Here is a 17788-nt window from a genome sequence, read left to right as displayed (position 1 = left end):
AACAAACTCACTACAAAACTCACTATAAATTCATACCGTTTTGATCTTTGATTTCCAGGTGAGTTATAACCACTTTTACTATTCAATAGCGCCAAGACGTCCTTGGCGTTTTCAATATTTAGTTTTCACATTTAGTATTGTGTTGTTATAACCTTTTGTATTGATTGTCCTATGTGAAGTCGTTGATATGGAACCCACTTTGTAGCCTCATTAGGCCAAAATGATGTCAGAATTGAGGGCACAAACTGAAATGGATGTAGGAAAACACTCACGCTGTAAAAACTATTGGTCACAAAACCCGGAGAAATGAAGGATCATGTAATAATACCCTGTTGGTCACTAAATCCGGGTACAAGGACCACGTAAAAACGGTTGGCTCGTTTGCCCTCTCCCCTCTGAGCTGTTGGATGTGAATGCCCTCACCCGCTATATACTTACAGTGCCTTGCAAAAGTATTAATCTCCCTTGGCGTTTTTCCTATTTTGTTGCTTTACAACCTGCAATTTGAATGGATTTCATGTAATGGATTTCATGTTTGGGATTTTATGTAATTCATGTAATAAGATCTGGTGCAACAAATTACCTTCAGAAGTCACATAATTAGTTAAATAAAGTCCACTTATGTGCAATCTAAGTGTCATATGATCTGTCACATGATCTCATACAGTGGGGCAAAAAAGTATTTAGTCAGCCACCAATTGTGCAAGTTCTCCCACTTAAAAAGATGAGAGGCCTGTAATTTTCATCATAGGTACACTTCAACTATGACAGACAAAGTGAGAGAAAAAATCCAGAAAATCACATTGTAGGATTTTTAATAAATTTATTGAGGGGGGTGAATACTTTCGGAAGCCACTGTATAACTGATTGGTTTGGTTCTGTCCTCTATAGTGCTGTCCAGTTAGAACATGATGTTGAGGCCCATCACTGTACTTTTGATAGTCACCACCACTCACAGACACAGCTGTTTCCTTTTGAAGATGTTTATATGATTCTGGTAATGTGAATTACTTTGAATCTTATTGTTGTGGTTCTATAAGACAAAGATATGCACACATGGAAACAGTATTATCTAAGGGTTATAACTATGCAATACACATATTTCCACATATTGTTACCTTGTAGCCTTATTCTGAAATGGATTACATTTTTTTAAATCCTCAGCAATCAACACACAATATCCTGTAATGACAAAGCGAAAACAGGTTTTTAGACATTTTTGCAAATTGATAAAAATGTACTTACATAAGTATTCAGACCCTTTGCTATGAGACTCGAAATTGAGCTCCGGTGCATCCTGTTTCCATTGATCATCCTTGAGATGTTTCTACAACTTGATTGGACATGATTTGGAAAGGCACACAAATGTCCGTAGAGCTCCAATACAGGATTGTGTCAAGGCACCGATCTGGGAAAGGGTACCGAACAATGTCTGCAGTATTGAAGGTCCCCAAGAACAAGTAGCCTCCAACATTCTTAAATGGAAAAAGTTTGGAGCCACCAAGACTCTTGCTAGATCTGGCCGCTCAGCCAAACTGAGCAATCAGGGAAGAAGGGCTTTGGTCAGGGAGGTGACCAAGAACCCGATGCTCACTCTGCCAGAGTTCTTCAGTTCCTCTGTGGAGATGGGAGAACCTTCCAGAAAGACAATCATCTCTGCAGCACTCTGCCAATCAGGCCTTTATGGTAGAGTGGCCAGACGGAAGCCACTCCTCTGTAAAAGACACATGACATTTGGAGTTTGCCAAAAGGCACCCAAAGACTTTCAGACCATGAGAAACAAGATTCTCTGCTCTGATGAAACCATGATTGAACTCTTTGGCCTGAATGCCAAGCGTCACGTCTGGAGGAAACCTGGCACCATCCCTACGGTGAAGTGTGGTTGCAGCATCATGCTGTGGGGATGTTTTTCAGCGGCAGGGACTGGGAGACTAGTCAGGATTGACGCAAAGATAAACAGAGCAAAGTACAGAGAGATCCTTGATGAAAACCTGCTCCATAGTGCTCAGGACCTCAGACTGAGACAAAGGTTCACCTTCCAACAGGACAAGACCCTAAGCATACAACCAAGACAACGCAGGAGTGGCTTCGGGACAAGTCTCGGAATGTCCTTGAGTGGCCCAGCCAGAGCCCGGACTTGAACCCGTTCTAACATCTCTGGAGAGACCTGAAAATAGCTGTGCAGCAACATTCCCCATCTAACCTGACAGAGCTTGAGAGGATCTGCAGAGAAGAATGGGAGAAACTCCCCAAATACATGTGTGCCAAGCTTGCAGCGTCATACCCAAGAAGACACGAGGCTGTAATCCCTGCCAAAGGTGCTTCAACAAAGTACTGAGTAAAGGGTCTCAATACTTATGTAAATGTGATATTACATTTTTTTATTATTGTAAATTAGCAGGAATTTATTTTAAAATGTTTTTGCTTTGCCATTATGTGGTATTGTGTGTAGATTTATGAGAGAAAAAAACAATTGAATCCATTTTAGAATAAGGCTGTAACATAACAAAATGTGGAAAAAGTCAAGGGGTCTGAATACTTTCCGAAGGCACTGTATGTACATGAGTAAATGGCAAATGGCATTAGACTTATAACATGTCTATAAAGGCCAATAAACACAGCATCAATATAAACATAAACTTAAACAGTCTCCTCTTGGAGAGAGAGAAGCCAATTATTTGGATTGACAAAGGGTCAAAATTTATAGCACCCTCTCTCTCTCCAGCCTCGTGTGCAAATCTGCAACCTTATCAGTTCTGCCCTGGCGCCACAGGGTCCTAAATTATTCTGCGCATGAGCAAGCTCCAAGAACTGTCTAAGATGACTCTAGAAGCTCACCCATGGCAACACAATAAAACACCTTAATACAGGCTACTATGGAAAACGCTGTGGTAGCGTGTGCATGCAAAAGACTGCTTACCAATACAACAATTAAACCACTTCTACAAAAGTACTTGTGCAACCAATGCAATAGCACTAACAGTATGGAATAATACTACATACGATAAACAATAGGCAAAGTAGTATTGGCGACTCTGACATTAAAGAATAGTAACAGCCATACTGTAGAACATGTGTGTAAAAGCTATCAAAGTAACAGTAAGTAATTAGTGGTAATTACCTATTGTTACACAGCATGTAAAAACCCCAATAACCCCCCTACAGCTTACATTTCGATGCACGCACAACATTCAGACATTTGTGTTACTGTGGACAACAACAAGTCCTCAGAAACATTGGTCTTCTCCCTTCTGATGACAATAACACTGAGCGGGTGGGTGCGGTGTCCAGATGCGCATTTCCAAGGGAATTGCAGGGCTATGATGGGTAAGCGATATCTTAGGTAGACTGAGCAGCCAAACTAACGGGACTTAAGGGAAACTGAAGGGACTGTGAGGGGAAATTAGGTAGCGAGGAGAGGAACAGGACTGCATTTTTTACACATGCAATAACAGCTTAGTTGGGCATGTATGAGTCACCATGACTGGGGTTACCATGACTGGGGTTACCATGTCTGGGCTTACCATGTCTGGGGTTACCTTTTACCTAGCAGGTGACATAGAAGTCCTATACTGTAAAGGAGATTAGATGAGTTTGTTGGTTTGTTCTCACAATTCCCTAGAGACATGTTAAGCGTATAACAGCCAGAAACACTGACCTAAGCAGACCTGAAGCTTAGGATACAAATTAACTTTACTATTGCAAATCACCTTTCATAAGAAGATGCGTAGACTCAATATTTGCTCTGTGACATTGACTTCTTGCTGTCACAACATAGTTGCATAATGTAAACAGAAAAGTAGAATGAGACTGTATAAGTAGGCACTGGATAGATTATGTCTGTTAGATGGGACTTTTTTGGCCTGTGTCTCCAGCACAAAGCCAGACAGAGATTTGGGTCACTGATTGTGAATATGTAACTTACATCATTTAAAAGCTCCCTTTGATGAAGTGCCTGTTTTTAACATGCATCTATTTGATCTTCTGTCATAGCTGGAAGTAATAATCTAAATGGTTCACCGCCTGCCTCCAGGGTCCCAAACATTAAGGACAAGGAAGAAAATACCCTTTAGCTACTGTCTCTCTCTCTCAAACAGAAAAATGATAGTCCTACACCCAAACCACAATTGCACATTTGGAGTGTGTCAGTTTTAGAAATGGATAATAACTCAATTTTGCTGGTGTAATTCAGAAGAGGGATGAGTAGCTCTTACATTCTCTGAACAAGGCACGTCATTTATTTTGTGAGAAACCGAGCACATAATGCAATATGATTGTTCAAGTTCTTGATCATATCCTGCTGAGTTATGGAGTACCTAGTGTTAATGCTTCTTTTAAATAACAGAATCCTTGTTCTCTCTTTTCAGACTGGCTCCTCTAGCTGCTGCACCAATGGGTGTGAAGGTTCTCCAGTGTTTTCCCTGGTACAAGAGGTGTAAAGACAAGGTCAAGGGCAGAGACTGCCTCCCTAAAGAGGGTAGGCTACAGTTTTTGCTAGAGTGGGATGCTTTTTTGTTTAGATTTTTTCAGAGGCACTATTTTCAAAAGCGAAACACTATTTTATTTGGAATGTAATGTTGGACTGAAAACCCTTTGACAGTTCATCAACATCAGTAGTAGTACAATATGGGGATGTGACTTACCAAGATAGATTAATGTCAGTATTAATGTAAAGTTAATGGGTTTTTAATTATGTCCTCTCTCCTCCCTTCCAGTTCCATCCATTGAGACAGAGCCCCAGTTTGCCCAGTCAACCTATGCCAGTGATGGTGCTGGAGGAGGAGTTGTCTACTTTTCCCACAAGGCAAGAGTGGCCTACAGACATCAGATGGAGGGCAACATTATAGACACCACCTACTGAGCCCCCAACCTCCAACCCCTGCTGCAAAAACACCCCTCAAAGACTGTCTGCTCAGAAGCATCTTTGTCTTACAACAGACAGTATCCCAGTTCTTCAATGATTGTGTCTGGACAGAAGAATACTAAAATGATGGTCAAACATAAAATGGTCAGAAAACTGTTCTTGTTTGTATTTGAGGAGCTTAGTTCAGCTGAAGGTTTGAGATAAGTGCTTGACTAAAGATGGAGGCTGAGAAGCACTACTGAGAACTATCTGATAGACATTACAACATATTTGACGGATGGGACAAAACACTTTTAGATAGGGGTTGAGAATCTTTGTTTACGCTATTACCTTGAAGTGCATTCTTCTTGTTTTCCTGTCATTTTATCATTTGTCACTTTATTTATTGTTCTAGGGTCAAAGTTGTGTACGTGTGTCTGCTATACACCTAATGGTTTTGCATATTTTTGGGGGCATGTTTTGTAATGGTCCATTTTCTGTAAAATCCCATCTAGAAACCAGGGTTGTAGACTGGCCATAACTAATACACAGCTATACGATGAATGTAATAATAACTGTCAATGATTACTGACACTTTATATTCTATTTGTATTGTTGCTATGAAATAATCAACAAAAGACTAATGCTACATTGCTAGTAATGTGACAAGTGACTTTTTAAATAGTTATGGATAGCTGCAAATAAATGTTTTTGCCGTTTGATTATGTAACCCTTTCTAATGTGTGTTTCTCGTTCGGCACATGATCTCTGTTATCCTATCGCATCCTTTCAAACGTTTTCAGAGTAAGACTGTGTATGTTGTTAACACTGGGGATGTACTTAACAAGCAGGCCTTTATGGCAGACAGACTGTAAACACTGGTTAAAGATTAACACTTTAACCAGTGTCTTGGCACCAAGACACGTGTTTTACATACGAGAATGGCAAAGGGTTATTTACGTAATGCATATCAGATATAACGGTAAGAAGAAAGAGAGGAGATCTTGGTTACTTCCCTGGAGAAATACTACTAGAAAACAAACTACAGTAAAACAAACTACTGTAAAACAAAAGGCAATAAGCAATGGTAATTGGCACACCCGTAACATGGTATGTATCAAACCTTTAGAGATAAGCATCTATTCAGTATATTTGGTAACACTATAGTCATAACTAACATGAAGCAGGTGTCTCAGAGCCTAAGTTAGCCTGATTGCTGTCTCTGGTACCCAGACTAGCTGTGAGGTGTACTACAGATCTTAATAAACATGGAAATCAAATAACTTTCTGATCCAATTGCCTGTTTTATACATTTACCTGTTTCATCATCATGGCAAATTATAACAGCTGTAACGAAGACGCAGGGAGTCAGGAAGCAGGTGCAGTCGGTGAAGAGCATAGAGTGAATCCCAAAAAAATACAAAAGGAGTAGCGTCTGAACAAGAAAACAATAACAATACTGACTGATGGGTAATACAACGACGTGCTAGATAAAGGGTAGTGATGAAGTCAGGGTGAGCCTAATGATGGGGCACAGCTGTGCCTAATGATGGTTGCCAGGTGTGCATAATGATGGGTTGCCAGGACAGGTGGTTAATTGACCGACGACATAGAGCGCCAGAGCGGGAGAAGATGTGACAGTACCCCCCCACCCCCATGACGCACGGCTCCAGCTGCAGGACGATGCCGGCCTGGGGGACGGCCAACAGGGCGAGGAGCGGGCAGTTTTGGATGGCGAAGGTGGAAATCTCGGATGATGTTGGGATCTAGAATGTCATCCACCAGAACCCAACACCGCTCATCTGGACCATACCCCTCCCAGTCAACCAGGTACTGGAGCCGACCCCCACGGCGTTGGGAGTCCAGGAGGGATCTGACGGCATAGGCGGGGCTTCTCTCAATGTCCAGGGGAGACGGAGGTTTGTCGTGGGAGACGGTATCAGCCAGGGGACCAGGACCTACAGGCCTGAAGAGGGAAACGTGAAAAGAGGGTGAGATCCGGTAGTTAGTGGGAAGCTGTAATCGGTATGTTACCTCATTGACCCTCCGGTGGACGGACGCCCCACTTCTGAGGCGTCCACCTCCACCACGAAGGGCAGCATAGGTAAAATGCCCCTTCAAGTAGGCGGAAGGCCTCATCAGCTGCAGGACTCCACAACAAATGACAGGGGCCACCCTTGAGGAGAGAGGTGAGAGGAGAGGCAATGCAGCTGAAGTTTTTTTAATGAAGCGGTAGTAGAAAATCGTTGTAGTCCTTTTATGGTGGTTTGGACTGGCAATGACCTGGCTGCCTCGACCTTCCTCTCCTCCATAACCACTCCCTGCGGGCTGATCCGGTATCCCAGGAAGGAGACAGCGGTCTGATGGAACTGGCACTTCTCCAGGAGGCATCACAGAACTACCCGAACGTGGGCAATGTGATCCTCCAAGGTGGCCTTGTAGATCAGGATGTCAGGGGTAGACGCGACTGCGCTGAGGCACAGAGTCTGAAAGCAGGTCGATAGCACAGTTCCAGCGGCGATGTCAAGTGTGGGAGTGGGAGTAGACGTGACAACAGCAACCAGTGTTTACAATAAATGGTCAACCCAATTGTAACTGTGAACTGTCTCAAATGTGGTTAAAACAGTTATGATGTGTGCAATGTCATTATGCAGACATTATGTTAACACACATCATCATAGCATTATGTTGGCAGTATACTGTAACTGCAGCCATGGATAATATGACTGGTCTCCTTGGTTTTTAATCCTTAAACCAAGGATAGTTTAGCTATTTGATTTTGAATTTTAGGATGCTTTAGGTGTACATTTTTTGTGGATGAAGCAGTGAATTTGACTTACTGGTATAAGTCCATAGAAACACAGTTTCATACATGGATAAACAGAGAGTAAAAAAATAAATCAAAAGGAAGTTTGTTTTAAAGGGTAGGTCCTATATCTGAGAGCTAAAAGAAAGATAAGGAAATTATTTCTAGTTTTTTTTAACCCATATTTAACCCATTTTTGGGCACTAAACTACTTCCATATACAGTATACTTCCATTGTTTTTTAAAACTGGTACAGGGATACCTTCAGACTAGTCTTGTGAGGCTTGAAGTTGTCCTAGAGCACAACCTGGTCTCATAGACCTAACATATTCATGACACTCAAATTAGTAATGATATGTTATGTTTGGTATGATTACATAAGACAAAAGGTTACTTAAGGCAAAAATTAAATGAGAGTGGTTGGTCATATAACGCGAATGTCTAGCAACCCAGGTTGTGTGTTTGAATCTCATCATGGACAATTTTAGCTAATTAGCAACTTTGCAACTACTTACTTTTTTAGCTACTACGCAGCTATTTAGCATGTTAGCTAACCCTTCCCCTAACACTAACCCTAACCTTAACCATTTAACTTAACTCCTAACCTTAACCCTAATCCCCTAGCCTAGCTAACATTAGCCAGCTAGCTAATGTTAGCGTTAGCCACCCAACTAACGTTAGCAACAACAAATTCGTAATTCGTAACATATAATATGTTTTGCAAATTCGGAACATATAGTATGAAATGGATGATGGACATCCACAAATTAATACATACCATACGAATGTAACATACAGTATCATACTAAATGGAGTGTCTCGGCTTTACGTACAGAATAATACAAAATGCTCTGAGACCAGGTTGCAGCCTAGTGCAAAACAGCCAACATGTACATGTTCAAAGAGTCTCACCTTTCCATAGAGAAAGAGTGTGCAAAGCTGTCATCAAAGCAAAGAGTGGCTACTTTGAAGAATCTCAAATATAAAATATAGTTACATTTGTTTAACAATTTTTTAGTTACCACATGATTCCATATGTTTTATTTCATAGTTTTGATGTCTTCACTATTATTCTACAATGTAGAAAATAGTAAAAAAATAAAGAAAACCCCTGGAATGAGTAGGTGTGAACAAACTTTTGTCTGGTACTGTACGTGTAGGTAGAGGTAAACTACTCATAGATAACTATGCATAGATAATAAACAGAGAGTTGCAGCAGCGTAAAAATGGGGGGGGTAGCAATTTGCAAATAGTCTGGGTAGCCATTTGGTTAGCTGTTTAGGAGTCTTATAGCTTGGGGGTAGAAGCTGTTAAGAAGCCTTTCGTACCTAGACTTGGTGCTTCGGTACCGCCAGCCGCATGGTAGCAGAGTGGCTCAAGTCTTTGGCAATTTTTAGGGCCTTCCTCTGACACCGCCTGGTATAGAGGTCCTGAATGGCAGGAAGTGTGGCTCCAGTGATGTACTGGGCCATACGCACTACCCTCTGTAGTGTCTTGTGGTCGCACTTCATGACTACAGACGTGAGTGCTAAGGGTCGATGGTCATTTAGGCAGGTTACCTTGGTGTTCTTGGGCACAGGGACTATGATGGTCTGCTTGAAACATGTTGGTATTACAGACTCGGTTAGGGGAGGTTGAAAATATCAGTGAAGACACTTTCCAGTTGGTCAGTGCAGACACTTGCCAGTTGGTCAATCTTAGTCCTGTATTGACACTTTGCTTGTTTGATGGTTCGTCAGAGGGCATAGCAGGATTTCTTACAAGCGTCCGAGTTAGAGTCTCGCTCCTTGTAAGAGGCAGCTTTACCCTTTAGCTCAGTGCGCATGTTGCCTGTAATCCATGGCTTCTGGTTGGGGTATGTACGTACAGTCACTATGGGGATGACATCATCGATGCACTTATTGATGAAGCCAGTGACTGATGTGGTGTACTCCTCAATGCCATCTGAAGAATCCCAGAACATATTCCAGTCTGTGCTAGCAAAACAGTCCTGTAGCTTAGCATCTGTGTCATCTGACCATTTCCGTATTGAGCAAATCACTGGTACTTCCTGCTTTAGTTTTTGATTGTATGCAGGAATGAGTAGGATAGCGTTACAGTCAGATTTGCCAAATGAAGGGTAAGGGAGAGCTTTGTACGCATCTCTGTTTGTGGAGTATAGGTGGTCTAGAGTTTTGTTCCCCTCTTGTTGCACATTTAACATGCTGGTAGAAATAAGGTGAAACGGATTTAAGTTTCTCTGCATTAAAGTCTCCGGACACAGAGCGCCGCCACTGGATGAGCATTTTCTTGTTTGCTTATGACCTTATACAGCTCGTTGAGTGCGGTCTTAGTGCCAGCATCGGTTTGTGGTGGTAAATAGACAGCTACAAAAAATATAGATGAAAACTCTCTTGGTAAATAGTGTGGTCTACAGCTTATCATGAGATACTCTACCTCAGGCGAGACTTCCTTAATAGTAGATTTTGTGCACCAGCTGTTATTTATAAATAGACACAGACCGCCACCCCTTGTCTTACCGGAGGTAGTTGTTCAATCTTTTGCCGATGCACGGATCGGAGCTCATCCAGTTTATTATGCAATGATTACATGTTGGCTAATAGGACTGATGTTAGAGGCATGTTACCCACTCCCCGCGGATTCTTATCAGGCACCCCGACCTACGACCCCTATATCTCCGTCTCTTCTTTATGTGAATGACAGGGATTTGGGCCTTGTCCGGTGTCTGAAGTAAATCCTTTGCGTCCGACTCGCTAAAGAAAAAATCTTCGTCAAGTACGAGGTGAGTAATTGCTGTTCTGATATCCAGAAGCACTTTTCGGTCATAAGAGACGGTTGGCAGAAACATTACGTACAAAATAAGTTACAAATAACGTGAAAAAACACACACAATTGGTTAGGAGCCCGTAAAACGGCAGTCAACTCCTCCTGCGCCATTCTACATTATTACATTATCTGCTCACCGATTTGAAGGCTCCAATGCCGTTCCACCTAAAACACAGCCAAAACATCCGTTATAGATGCTGTAAAGAGGTCTTGGAACTTGACCAAAACAATAGAATTGCTATGGAAACGCATGAGAGAAAGATCCTGAATCTCTTTATTACCCCCCAGCAATATTAGCCTACATTAGACTATTGTTTATAAGTATATTTCAATCTATACGAATATCCACTTTGTTTGATCAGATCTGTTTAATGTGCGCCAATTCCAGGTCCTTCTTCTGTCCCCCACTGTCTGCATTCCATTGACCTCTTTACCGCATCTTTGCAGGTGTCTATTTTCAGTTAACGCTTGATCTGATTGAATCTAGTCCTAAATGACTGTGAATTGTAGCAAGCAACTGTGTATACTAATGCTTTGAGAGGGTAGTGGCACCTGTTTTTTGTCATTGGAAGGTCTACGCTATTGTAAATCTGACCACTAGGTGGCATACCATCATTGTGTTGCTGTAAATAATATAAAGTCAATGTAATAAATATTTACAACCAACACCATGTGTTATAAATCCTTTATTTAGAAACATAAATTACACATTTAAGGCCTGACATTTGCATGTGTATAAAACTACAAAAATAATACCATATATAGCCCTATTATGAGGTGGGTAAAACTGTTGCTGTGTGATGCTTGTCATTTAATCTGAAGCAGTGACACCCATGAAAGGAGTTTTCAGAAATTAAATTAGCGTCATCAAACATTAAGTGAAAAAACAAGACCATTCCGTTTCGGTAAGGACTTCTCGGGGATAAAGATAATTTTTTGGCACCATAACCTTGGTTGTCAAGGTATCCATGTGTGAGTCTGGATTTCCTGGCCCCTGATTGGTGGACTGGGGTGTGAGGTTAGCATGGTTGGTTGTTGATATTGGTCAGCAGTTTGTGATATGGGGCCTTGTATAGGGCAGTGAAAGCCCCAGGAGCCATTGTGCCACGCCCATCCTCATCCACATGGCCCATCAAGATGTAGGGCATTCCTGAGAAATAGATTAGAAATAAATGTACTAGGCATTCCAGCAATACTGTCTATGATGACACAACAGAATTGAAAGTCAGCAGTATGTATGTATTTGTGCGTGCAAAATATTGTACATGCTAGTCAGATTGACTGGGAAGAAAAATAGGGTACCTCTGCGGATGACAGGACACTTCTTGCAGGTTGACACCAGTTTGACAGACATGTTCTCTCCAGCCTGGGTGATAGTCAGCCGGCCAGCCTTGTAGGCCTTGATGAGAGACACACCGATATAGACACTGCCCTGAGGACCAGGGGTCAGCGCTGTCACCTTACCCGTGATCACTGAAAGAGCGAGATAGATAGATTAGATGTGCAATGGTGTAGCTGTGTTAATGTACTGTATATGGTGTGACTGCTGTGTTTAATTGCCTAAGAAATGCAGGGAACTTGCTGTGAACTCAGAATTGCTGTGTAATGATGGTACAGATTGTTAAGCTTGATTTTTTTTTCTTCTATCCAGCAGTCTGGAGTGGTCTAGGGGTCTAAGCTACTCCTGCTGGAGCACATGTTCCATGTACTGCTGCCAGCATGGGTTCAAATCTGATCCACTGCCCTTTCAGCATTCTCTCTCTCTTCTAACTCTCTCGATCCAATAATCAAACAAAATATATTTTTTATTTGGCAATGATGCTGCCGTCTAGTGGAACTCACCAAATTCGCTGGCACAGAAACTGCTCTTGATGTTTCCATCCCTCTTACATGCCTTTGCACACAGTGGGTTCAGGGGAACTAGAAAATACAAACATTGTGAGCACACATAGGTCACACAAACACACAGACTTATGTCTATATAAACTCAGCTCTTGCTAACCAGTGCTTCAGCTTCTCTTACCTGGCCTCTTTCCGTCTGGTCTAGTCACTCTGGTCCTGTCTGGGCCTGGCTTATTTGGTGGGCGGGTCCTGACTGGTTTGACTGGTTTGGGTTTGACAGTGGGCTCCTTGGGCTGTGGGGTTGAGGGGGCCTGGTATCTGTCTGTAGTGGGTGGCTTGGTGGTGGTGGTTATGATGACTGTTCTCTCAGGTAGGATGGGTTTGACTGCAGGCCTCCTGGGGACTGACTCTATACGAGGTCCTGATCCTGTGTTGTCTACTGTGGGGGTTCTGGATCCACGGGGGACGCTGGTGTAACTGGCCATGAAGCCATCGGATGTCACGCTGAGGTCAGACACAAACTGCACAAGGAGCACGTTCCCATTGGTCACAATGGTTCTGTGGGCGGAGAGTGATACAGAGGGAGGATTGGATCAGAGTGGAGTACAGTGAGATGTATGCTCGCAGCTAAAGGAAGTGACAAAAACAAACAGACATACTGGTGTAGGATCTTAATTTTAGCCAGTTTCTACAGCAGCAAAATAATCCTGAAATAACAGGAAAGGTGAATTATTATGTGGATTCAAATTAATAAACATTTTTTGTAGAGGTTGATACATTTTTCTTAATTAAGTTAACATCAAGTCTGAAATTTCAAAGAGTAAATTATAAACTTCAGGGGCCTTTTTACACCTCAAATTCACTGCATTGAAGGAAAGTTCTCCTGCGACAGGGTGATCAAATTAAGATCCAACATCTGTATATCATCACAGACTTAGACCACAGATAAATGTAAGCGTAAACACAGGAAGTCAGACAAACACACAAACAGAGTACATTCTTGTACCACTCACTGGGGGCTGACGTCTCCACAGTATTTTCCAATGCGTCGAGAGTCATCTTTCTCTCCACCGTTGAAGAAGGCAACATAGTCAAAGCGGCAGTAACTGTCTGACTCCAAATCAAACTTATCAAACTTCACCTCAATCACCTAACCCACAGACAGAAATAAACAGAATGACAAATACGTTACTCACTATGAACGTCGCTTGAATCTCCAATATATTTATGCATTCGGTTCTGTGGTTTGTGCAACACAATGACAGCATAATTTTCAGAAGTCCATGCAGAATAAGGAGCATGAAAATCTGAGCATCGTGGGGAAGGAATGACCTGGTCAGGCTCTACTGTGACGAGCCAGGAGCAGCTGATGCCAGCTGGGTAATTCTTCTCAGGCCAGTTAGGTGTTTTTACTTCACCCTGGGCTTTTGTCATCTTGCCTCCACAGAATTGGTGATCTGAAATGATTCATAAACAGATCAATAAATAATCAAGTGAATACAGGATTTGACATTGGTATTATCCTTTGTTACAGTGAGCTAATGGACATGGGAAATTAGAAATGTGTTGTTCCTTAGAAAAGAGCCCAAGTTATACTGTAAAGCTCACCATCCACATGTGGTTTTCCTCCATTGAAGTAAGCAAGGAAGCCCCTCCCTCCAGTCTCAGAGTCAGACACCATCTCCAGCATCATGGTGTTGGTGGTGGAGATGAGAGTACCCGGCCTGAACGTTCCACAGAACCTCCCCAGTTTCTGCACCATGTTGGAGTGGCCGTTGTACACATCCAGGTAATCATAACGACACATGGCGTCAGCCTCCATGTCGAAGATGCGGAAGGAGAGCATGACCACATTGCCTTCTGGGACCTGGAGTTCAGAGAGAGGACAGAAAAGGCTTTAAGTCAGTCTGTAGGCAACATTCAGAGTAATAGAGGAGTGATATGTAGTGCAGGGTTAGTGACTCACTGTAATACGCCAGGTACATTTGCTGTTGGGTTTGTAGTAGCTTGGAAATCCTTCACTGCCCACAAAGCCTGAGTCTGCAGCCATGTCTCCTCCACAGTGAAACACAGGCCTGAGAGAGAGCAGGGTGGGAACCCAGTGTTGTGGTAAGCATTAGCCAGCGTTTATCATATGCTGTATATAATACATTAACCTTGAGTTTGCGACTCTTGTGCATGTACACACGCACGCACACACACACACACACACACACAGACAGACAGACAGACAGACAGACAGACAGACAGACAGACAGACAGACAGACAGACAGACAGACAGACAGACAGACAGACAGACAGACAGACAGACAGACAGACAGACAGACAGACAGACAGACAGACAGACAGACAGACAGACAGACAGACAGACAGACAGACAGACAGACAGACAGACAGACAGACAGACAGACAGACAGACAGACAGACAGACAGACAGACAGACAGACAGACAGACAGACAGACAGACAGACAGACAGACAGACAGACAGACAGACAGACAGACAGACAGACAGACAGACAGACAATCATACACACACACACATCCTGACGTACATGTATTGTGACTCACTTCCTCAACAGAAAATCTCTAAATCCCTGAGACACCCCAATGATAATGTTTCCCCTTGGCACACTGGTTTCATGAGAGTTGGGAGTGTGTGTGTGTGTGGGGGGGGGTAGACAGGATGGGGACTGGACAAAGATAGTGGGGGTTATGGTGTCCTTGACTGGGGGATGGGGGTTGACAGGATGGGGACTAAGTTAGTGGGGTTTATGGTGTCCTTGACTGAAGCTTCCTCAAGGAGACCTCCCCTTAAATGTGTGCTTTAATTTCTCCCTTCTGCTTGTCCCAGTTTCTAACCCCGGGAAGGTCCAAGTCTGCTCCAATATGTAATTCAAACTCCTTTTTCAAAATAACACAAAGCTTGCTTTATACAACGGAAAAATCCCAAAGCTAGCCTATTGCCAGAATACTTTCATGGATAAATATATTATTTTATGCCAGAGGCTTCACAGAAAGTCATGGGGACAGACACATTGGAGACTGTCTGTACAGAAGACAGAGCTGCTGGGTGCACTTCTAACAGCTGGGTCTTGTCAACTGGGCTGAAGCAAAACATGTCATCCCTTTTATGGAGTGTCAAAAAAGCTAAATAAAGACATTCTCAACAAGAAACGAAACAAACGTTGTTCTCATTGGCCTCTTGTTAAGAAAATCAGTCAATTATCATTATTCCAATCTGAGGACCAAATAACTTTTCCAGGGTTCTAGCCAATACAGACCGAATCTGGAGCTCATTGAGAACGTTCACATTATCGGAGCTCAGACATGCAGAACCCCAGCAGAGAGAGAGGCCAGCTGATGAGAGCCTAGGTGTCCAGTCAGGGCAGTCCTGATCCAACCCCACACAGGCACATACAGACAGACCCCAAAGCATTAACATCTGGGGGAGCTCAACCACATCAACATCATGGACCAGTCAGTCACAACCACAACAACACTGCCATACCCCCAAGCAAATATACACATGCAGGAAGCTCAGATAGAGAGTTCCAAGCACACTGCGTGAAATCTGAACATGGCACACTAACAAAAGTACTCTGTGCACTCTCTAGAAACGGCTATGGTATATTGTGAACCATATAAATACTGTAAAGTACATCCTTATAGATATTGCCCAAATGGAGCCATCACTGTAAAGCTTCTTGCAAACAGACATCACACACACACCAACAACCTCATACACCCAGATTCCCTACCTGGTGTAGTTAGTCCCTGGTTGGCTCTGGCTCTGGCCCTGTGCCCATCCTAAACAGAGAGCCAGGAGAACAGAAAGACCCCAGATACAATCCTCACACTTCATGATGCCGAAAGCAGACACAGTAAGAGGGCAAACCAGAAGAAAGTGACGGGAGCAAAATGTGGGGAGAGATGGAGGACGTGGGGAGGGAGCCACAGGAAGAGAGAGAGAGAGAGAAAGAGAGAGAGAGAGATGCTAAGAGGGTAGAAGGAACTAGAAGGAGTCATGATGGGGGAGACAGCGCAAGGGGGAGGGGACTGTTTAATTAGAACCAGATGCTGTCTCAATGTTAACATTTGCCTCAATGAAACATAGAGGGGGGGCACAAAGGAAAGAGAGAACTAAAAGAGAGCAACAGAGACTAACTTCCCACAATGGCTGTACAAATGTTTGTGCAACGGATTTATTCAAAGGCAATAAAGAACTGCACCTTTACAACCAAGGTCACTTCTCTTTACATACCAGTACTGCCAGCTGACCAGTGACCACTACACTCTTCGAAAAAATGGTTCCAAAAGGGTTCTTCCACTGTCTCCATAGGAGAACCCTTTCGGGTTACAGTTAGAACCCATTTTGGTTCTAGATAGAACCATTTTGGATTCCATGTAAAACCCTCTGTGGAAAAGATTCTACCTGGAACCAAAATGGTTCTATCTGGAACCAAAAAGGGTTATCCTATGGGGACAGCCAAATAACCTTTTATTGTACCTTGACTGATGTATTTAGATCAATGGTTCTTTATCAAAATCATGACATTTTTGATATTCATGACTATCATTGACAATTAGAACAGCTTTATCTAAGCAACATTCCCAAAGTCGGAAGAATGTAAAGCTACAGTATCTGCAGCCCCCTAGAGGGCCCCCCAGCCCCCTAGAGCTCCACATACAGACAGACTCCCAGTTAGAGCGGCTTTATCTGCCCCACAATGCATCGAGATAGGGCACAACACTCCAGAGAGAGCTGGGGGAGTGTTTTCCATGATGGCCCTTTAACCCACATTGCTCGGCTGGGGCCTGTAGAGGGAATGCCGTTTCATACAGACCATAAAAACAGCCTCATTCAGGGGGACAGAGCAGTAGAACCATGATCAAAGCACAGGGGAGCCCAGAGGAGGGGCATTGACATATGTCTATATATTCACATCCCGTAGTCATAGACAGATGATCTCTCCTTTTAACATGGATTCATGACTTACTGATTGATTTATATAAGCTAGCTAGAGCCAGGGGTCTGCTTGAAATGTTGTTATGGTTCTGTAATTATAATGTTATGATGTGCCCTCTTATCAACAATGCTATGGAACAGCTGCTCATTAGCTTGCCTTGGACTCCCAAGTCAGTGTCTGCTGAATGTTGTACAGATGTAGGAGCTTAATTTGACACCTCTTTTGTTGCTGAGAATGTTCCTGCACTACAGGAAATGCTAATTTGTAGTGTATTTAAGGTTTAAAAAGGCTTTTAAAGTTTGTAATTAAAAATTCAAATATCCTGTTGCCGCAGGATTATTTTCCTGCTGATGCAAACTGGCTCAAATTAAGATACTACATCTGCATGTGAGGCAGCAGTGGAGGCAAGTGGGAGGAGCTCATTGTAATGGCTGGAATGGAATAAATGGAAGAGTCTCAAACAGTCTGGAAACCACATGTTGGACACCATTCCATTTATTCC

General features: G+C 42.9%; 1 protein-coding gene across 1 annotated transcript; it reads right to left on the bottom strand.

Moving 5' to 3' along the window:
• Positions 1-11146: 11146 nt before the first annotated feature.
• Positions 11147-16284, bottom strand: LOC112231369 (procollagen C-endopeptidase enhancer 2). Its single transcript, XM_024398099.2, has 9 exons — positions 16078-16284; positions 14284-14392; positions 13926-14184; positions 13650-13774; positions 13331-13467; positions 12499-12875; positions 12318-12395; positions 11778-11948; positions 11147-11625 (listed from the first exon to the last, which is right to left on the bottom strand). The coding sequence occupies exons 1-9, from the start codon at positions 16179-16181 to the stop codon at positions 11495-11497; spliced, it is 1491 nt and encodes a 496-aa protein (XP_024253867.1). The 5' UTR covers positions 16182-16284; the 3' UTR covers positions 11147-11494.
• Between the last annotated feature and the right edge of the window lie 1504 nt (positions 16285-17788).

The sequence above is a fragment of the Oncorhynchus tshawytscha genome, linkage group LG33, assembly GCF_018296145.1.
Source record: "Oncorhynchus tshawytscha isolate Ot180627B linkage group LG33, Otsh_v2.0, whole genome shotgun sequence".
Lineage (NCBI taxonomy): Eukaryota > Metazoa > Chordata > Actinopteri > Salmoniformes > Salmonidae > Oncorhynchus > Oncorhynchus tshawytscha.
This window is presented reverse-complemented; position numbering and strand designations above follow the sequence as displayed.

What these genes read in the sequence shown, in the direction of transcription:
- LOC112231369 (XM_024398099.2), bottom strand. Translation starts at nt 16,181, where the DNA reads ATGAAGTGTGAGGATTGTATCTGGGGTCTTTCTGTTCTCCTGGCTCTC. An exon ending in TCACAGTAGAGCCTGACCAG is followed by an intron (nt 13,468 to 13,649) that starts GTCATTCCTTCC and finishes TCTGTGGGTTAG; the next exon opens with GTGATTGAGGTGAAGTTTGA. An exon ending in TGTGGAGACGTCAGCCCCCA is followed by an intron (nt 12,876 to 13,330) that starts GTGAGTGGTACA and finishes CTCCGCCCACAG; the next exon opens with AACCATTGTGACCAATGGGA.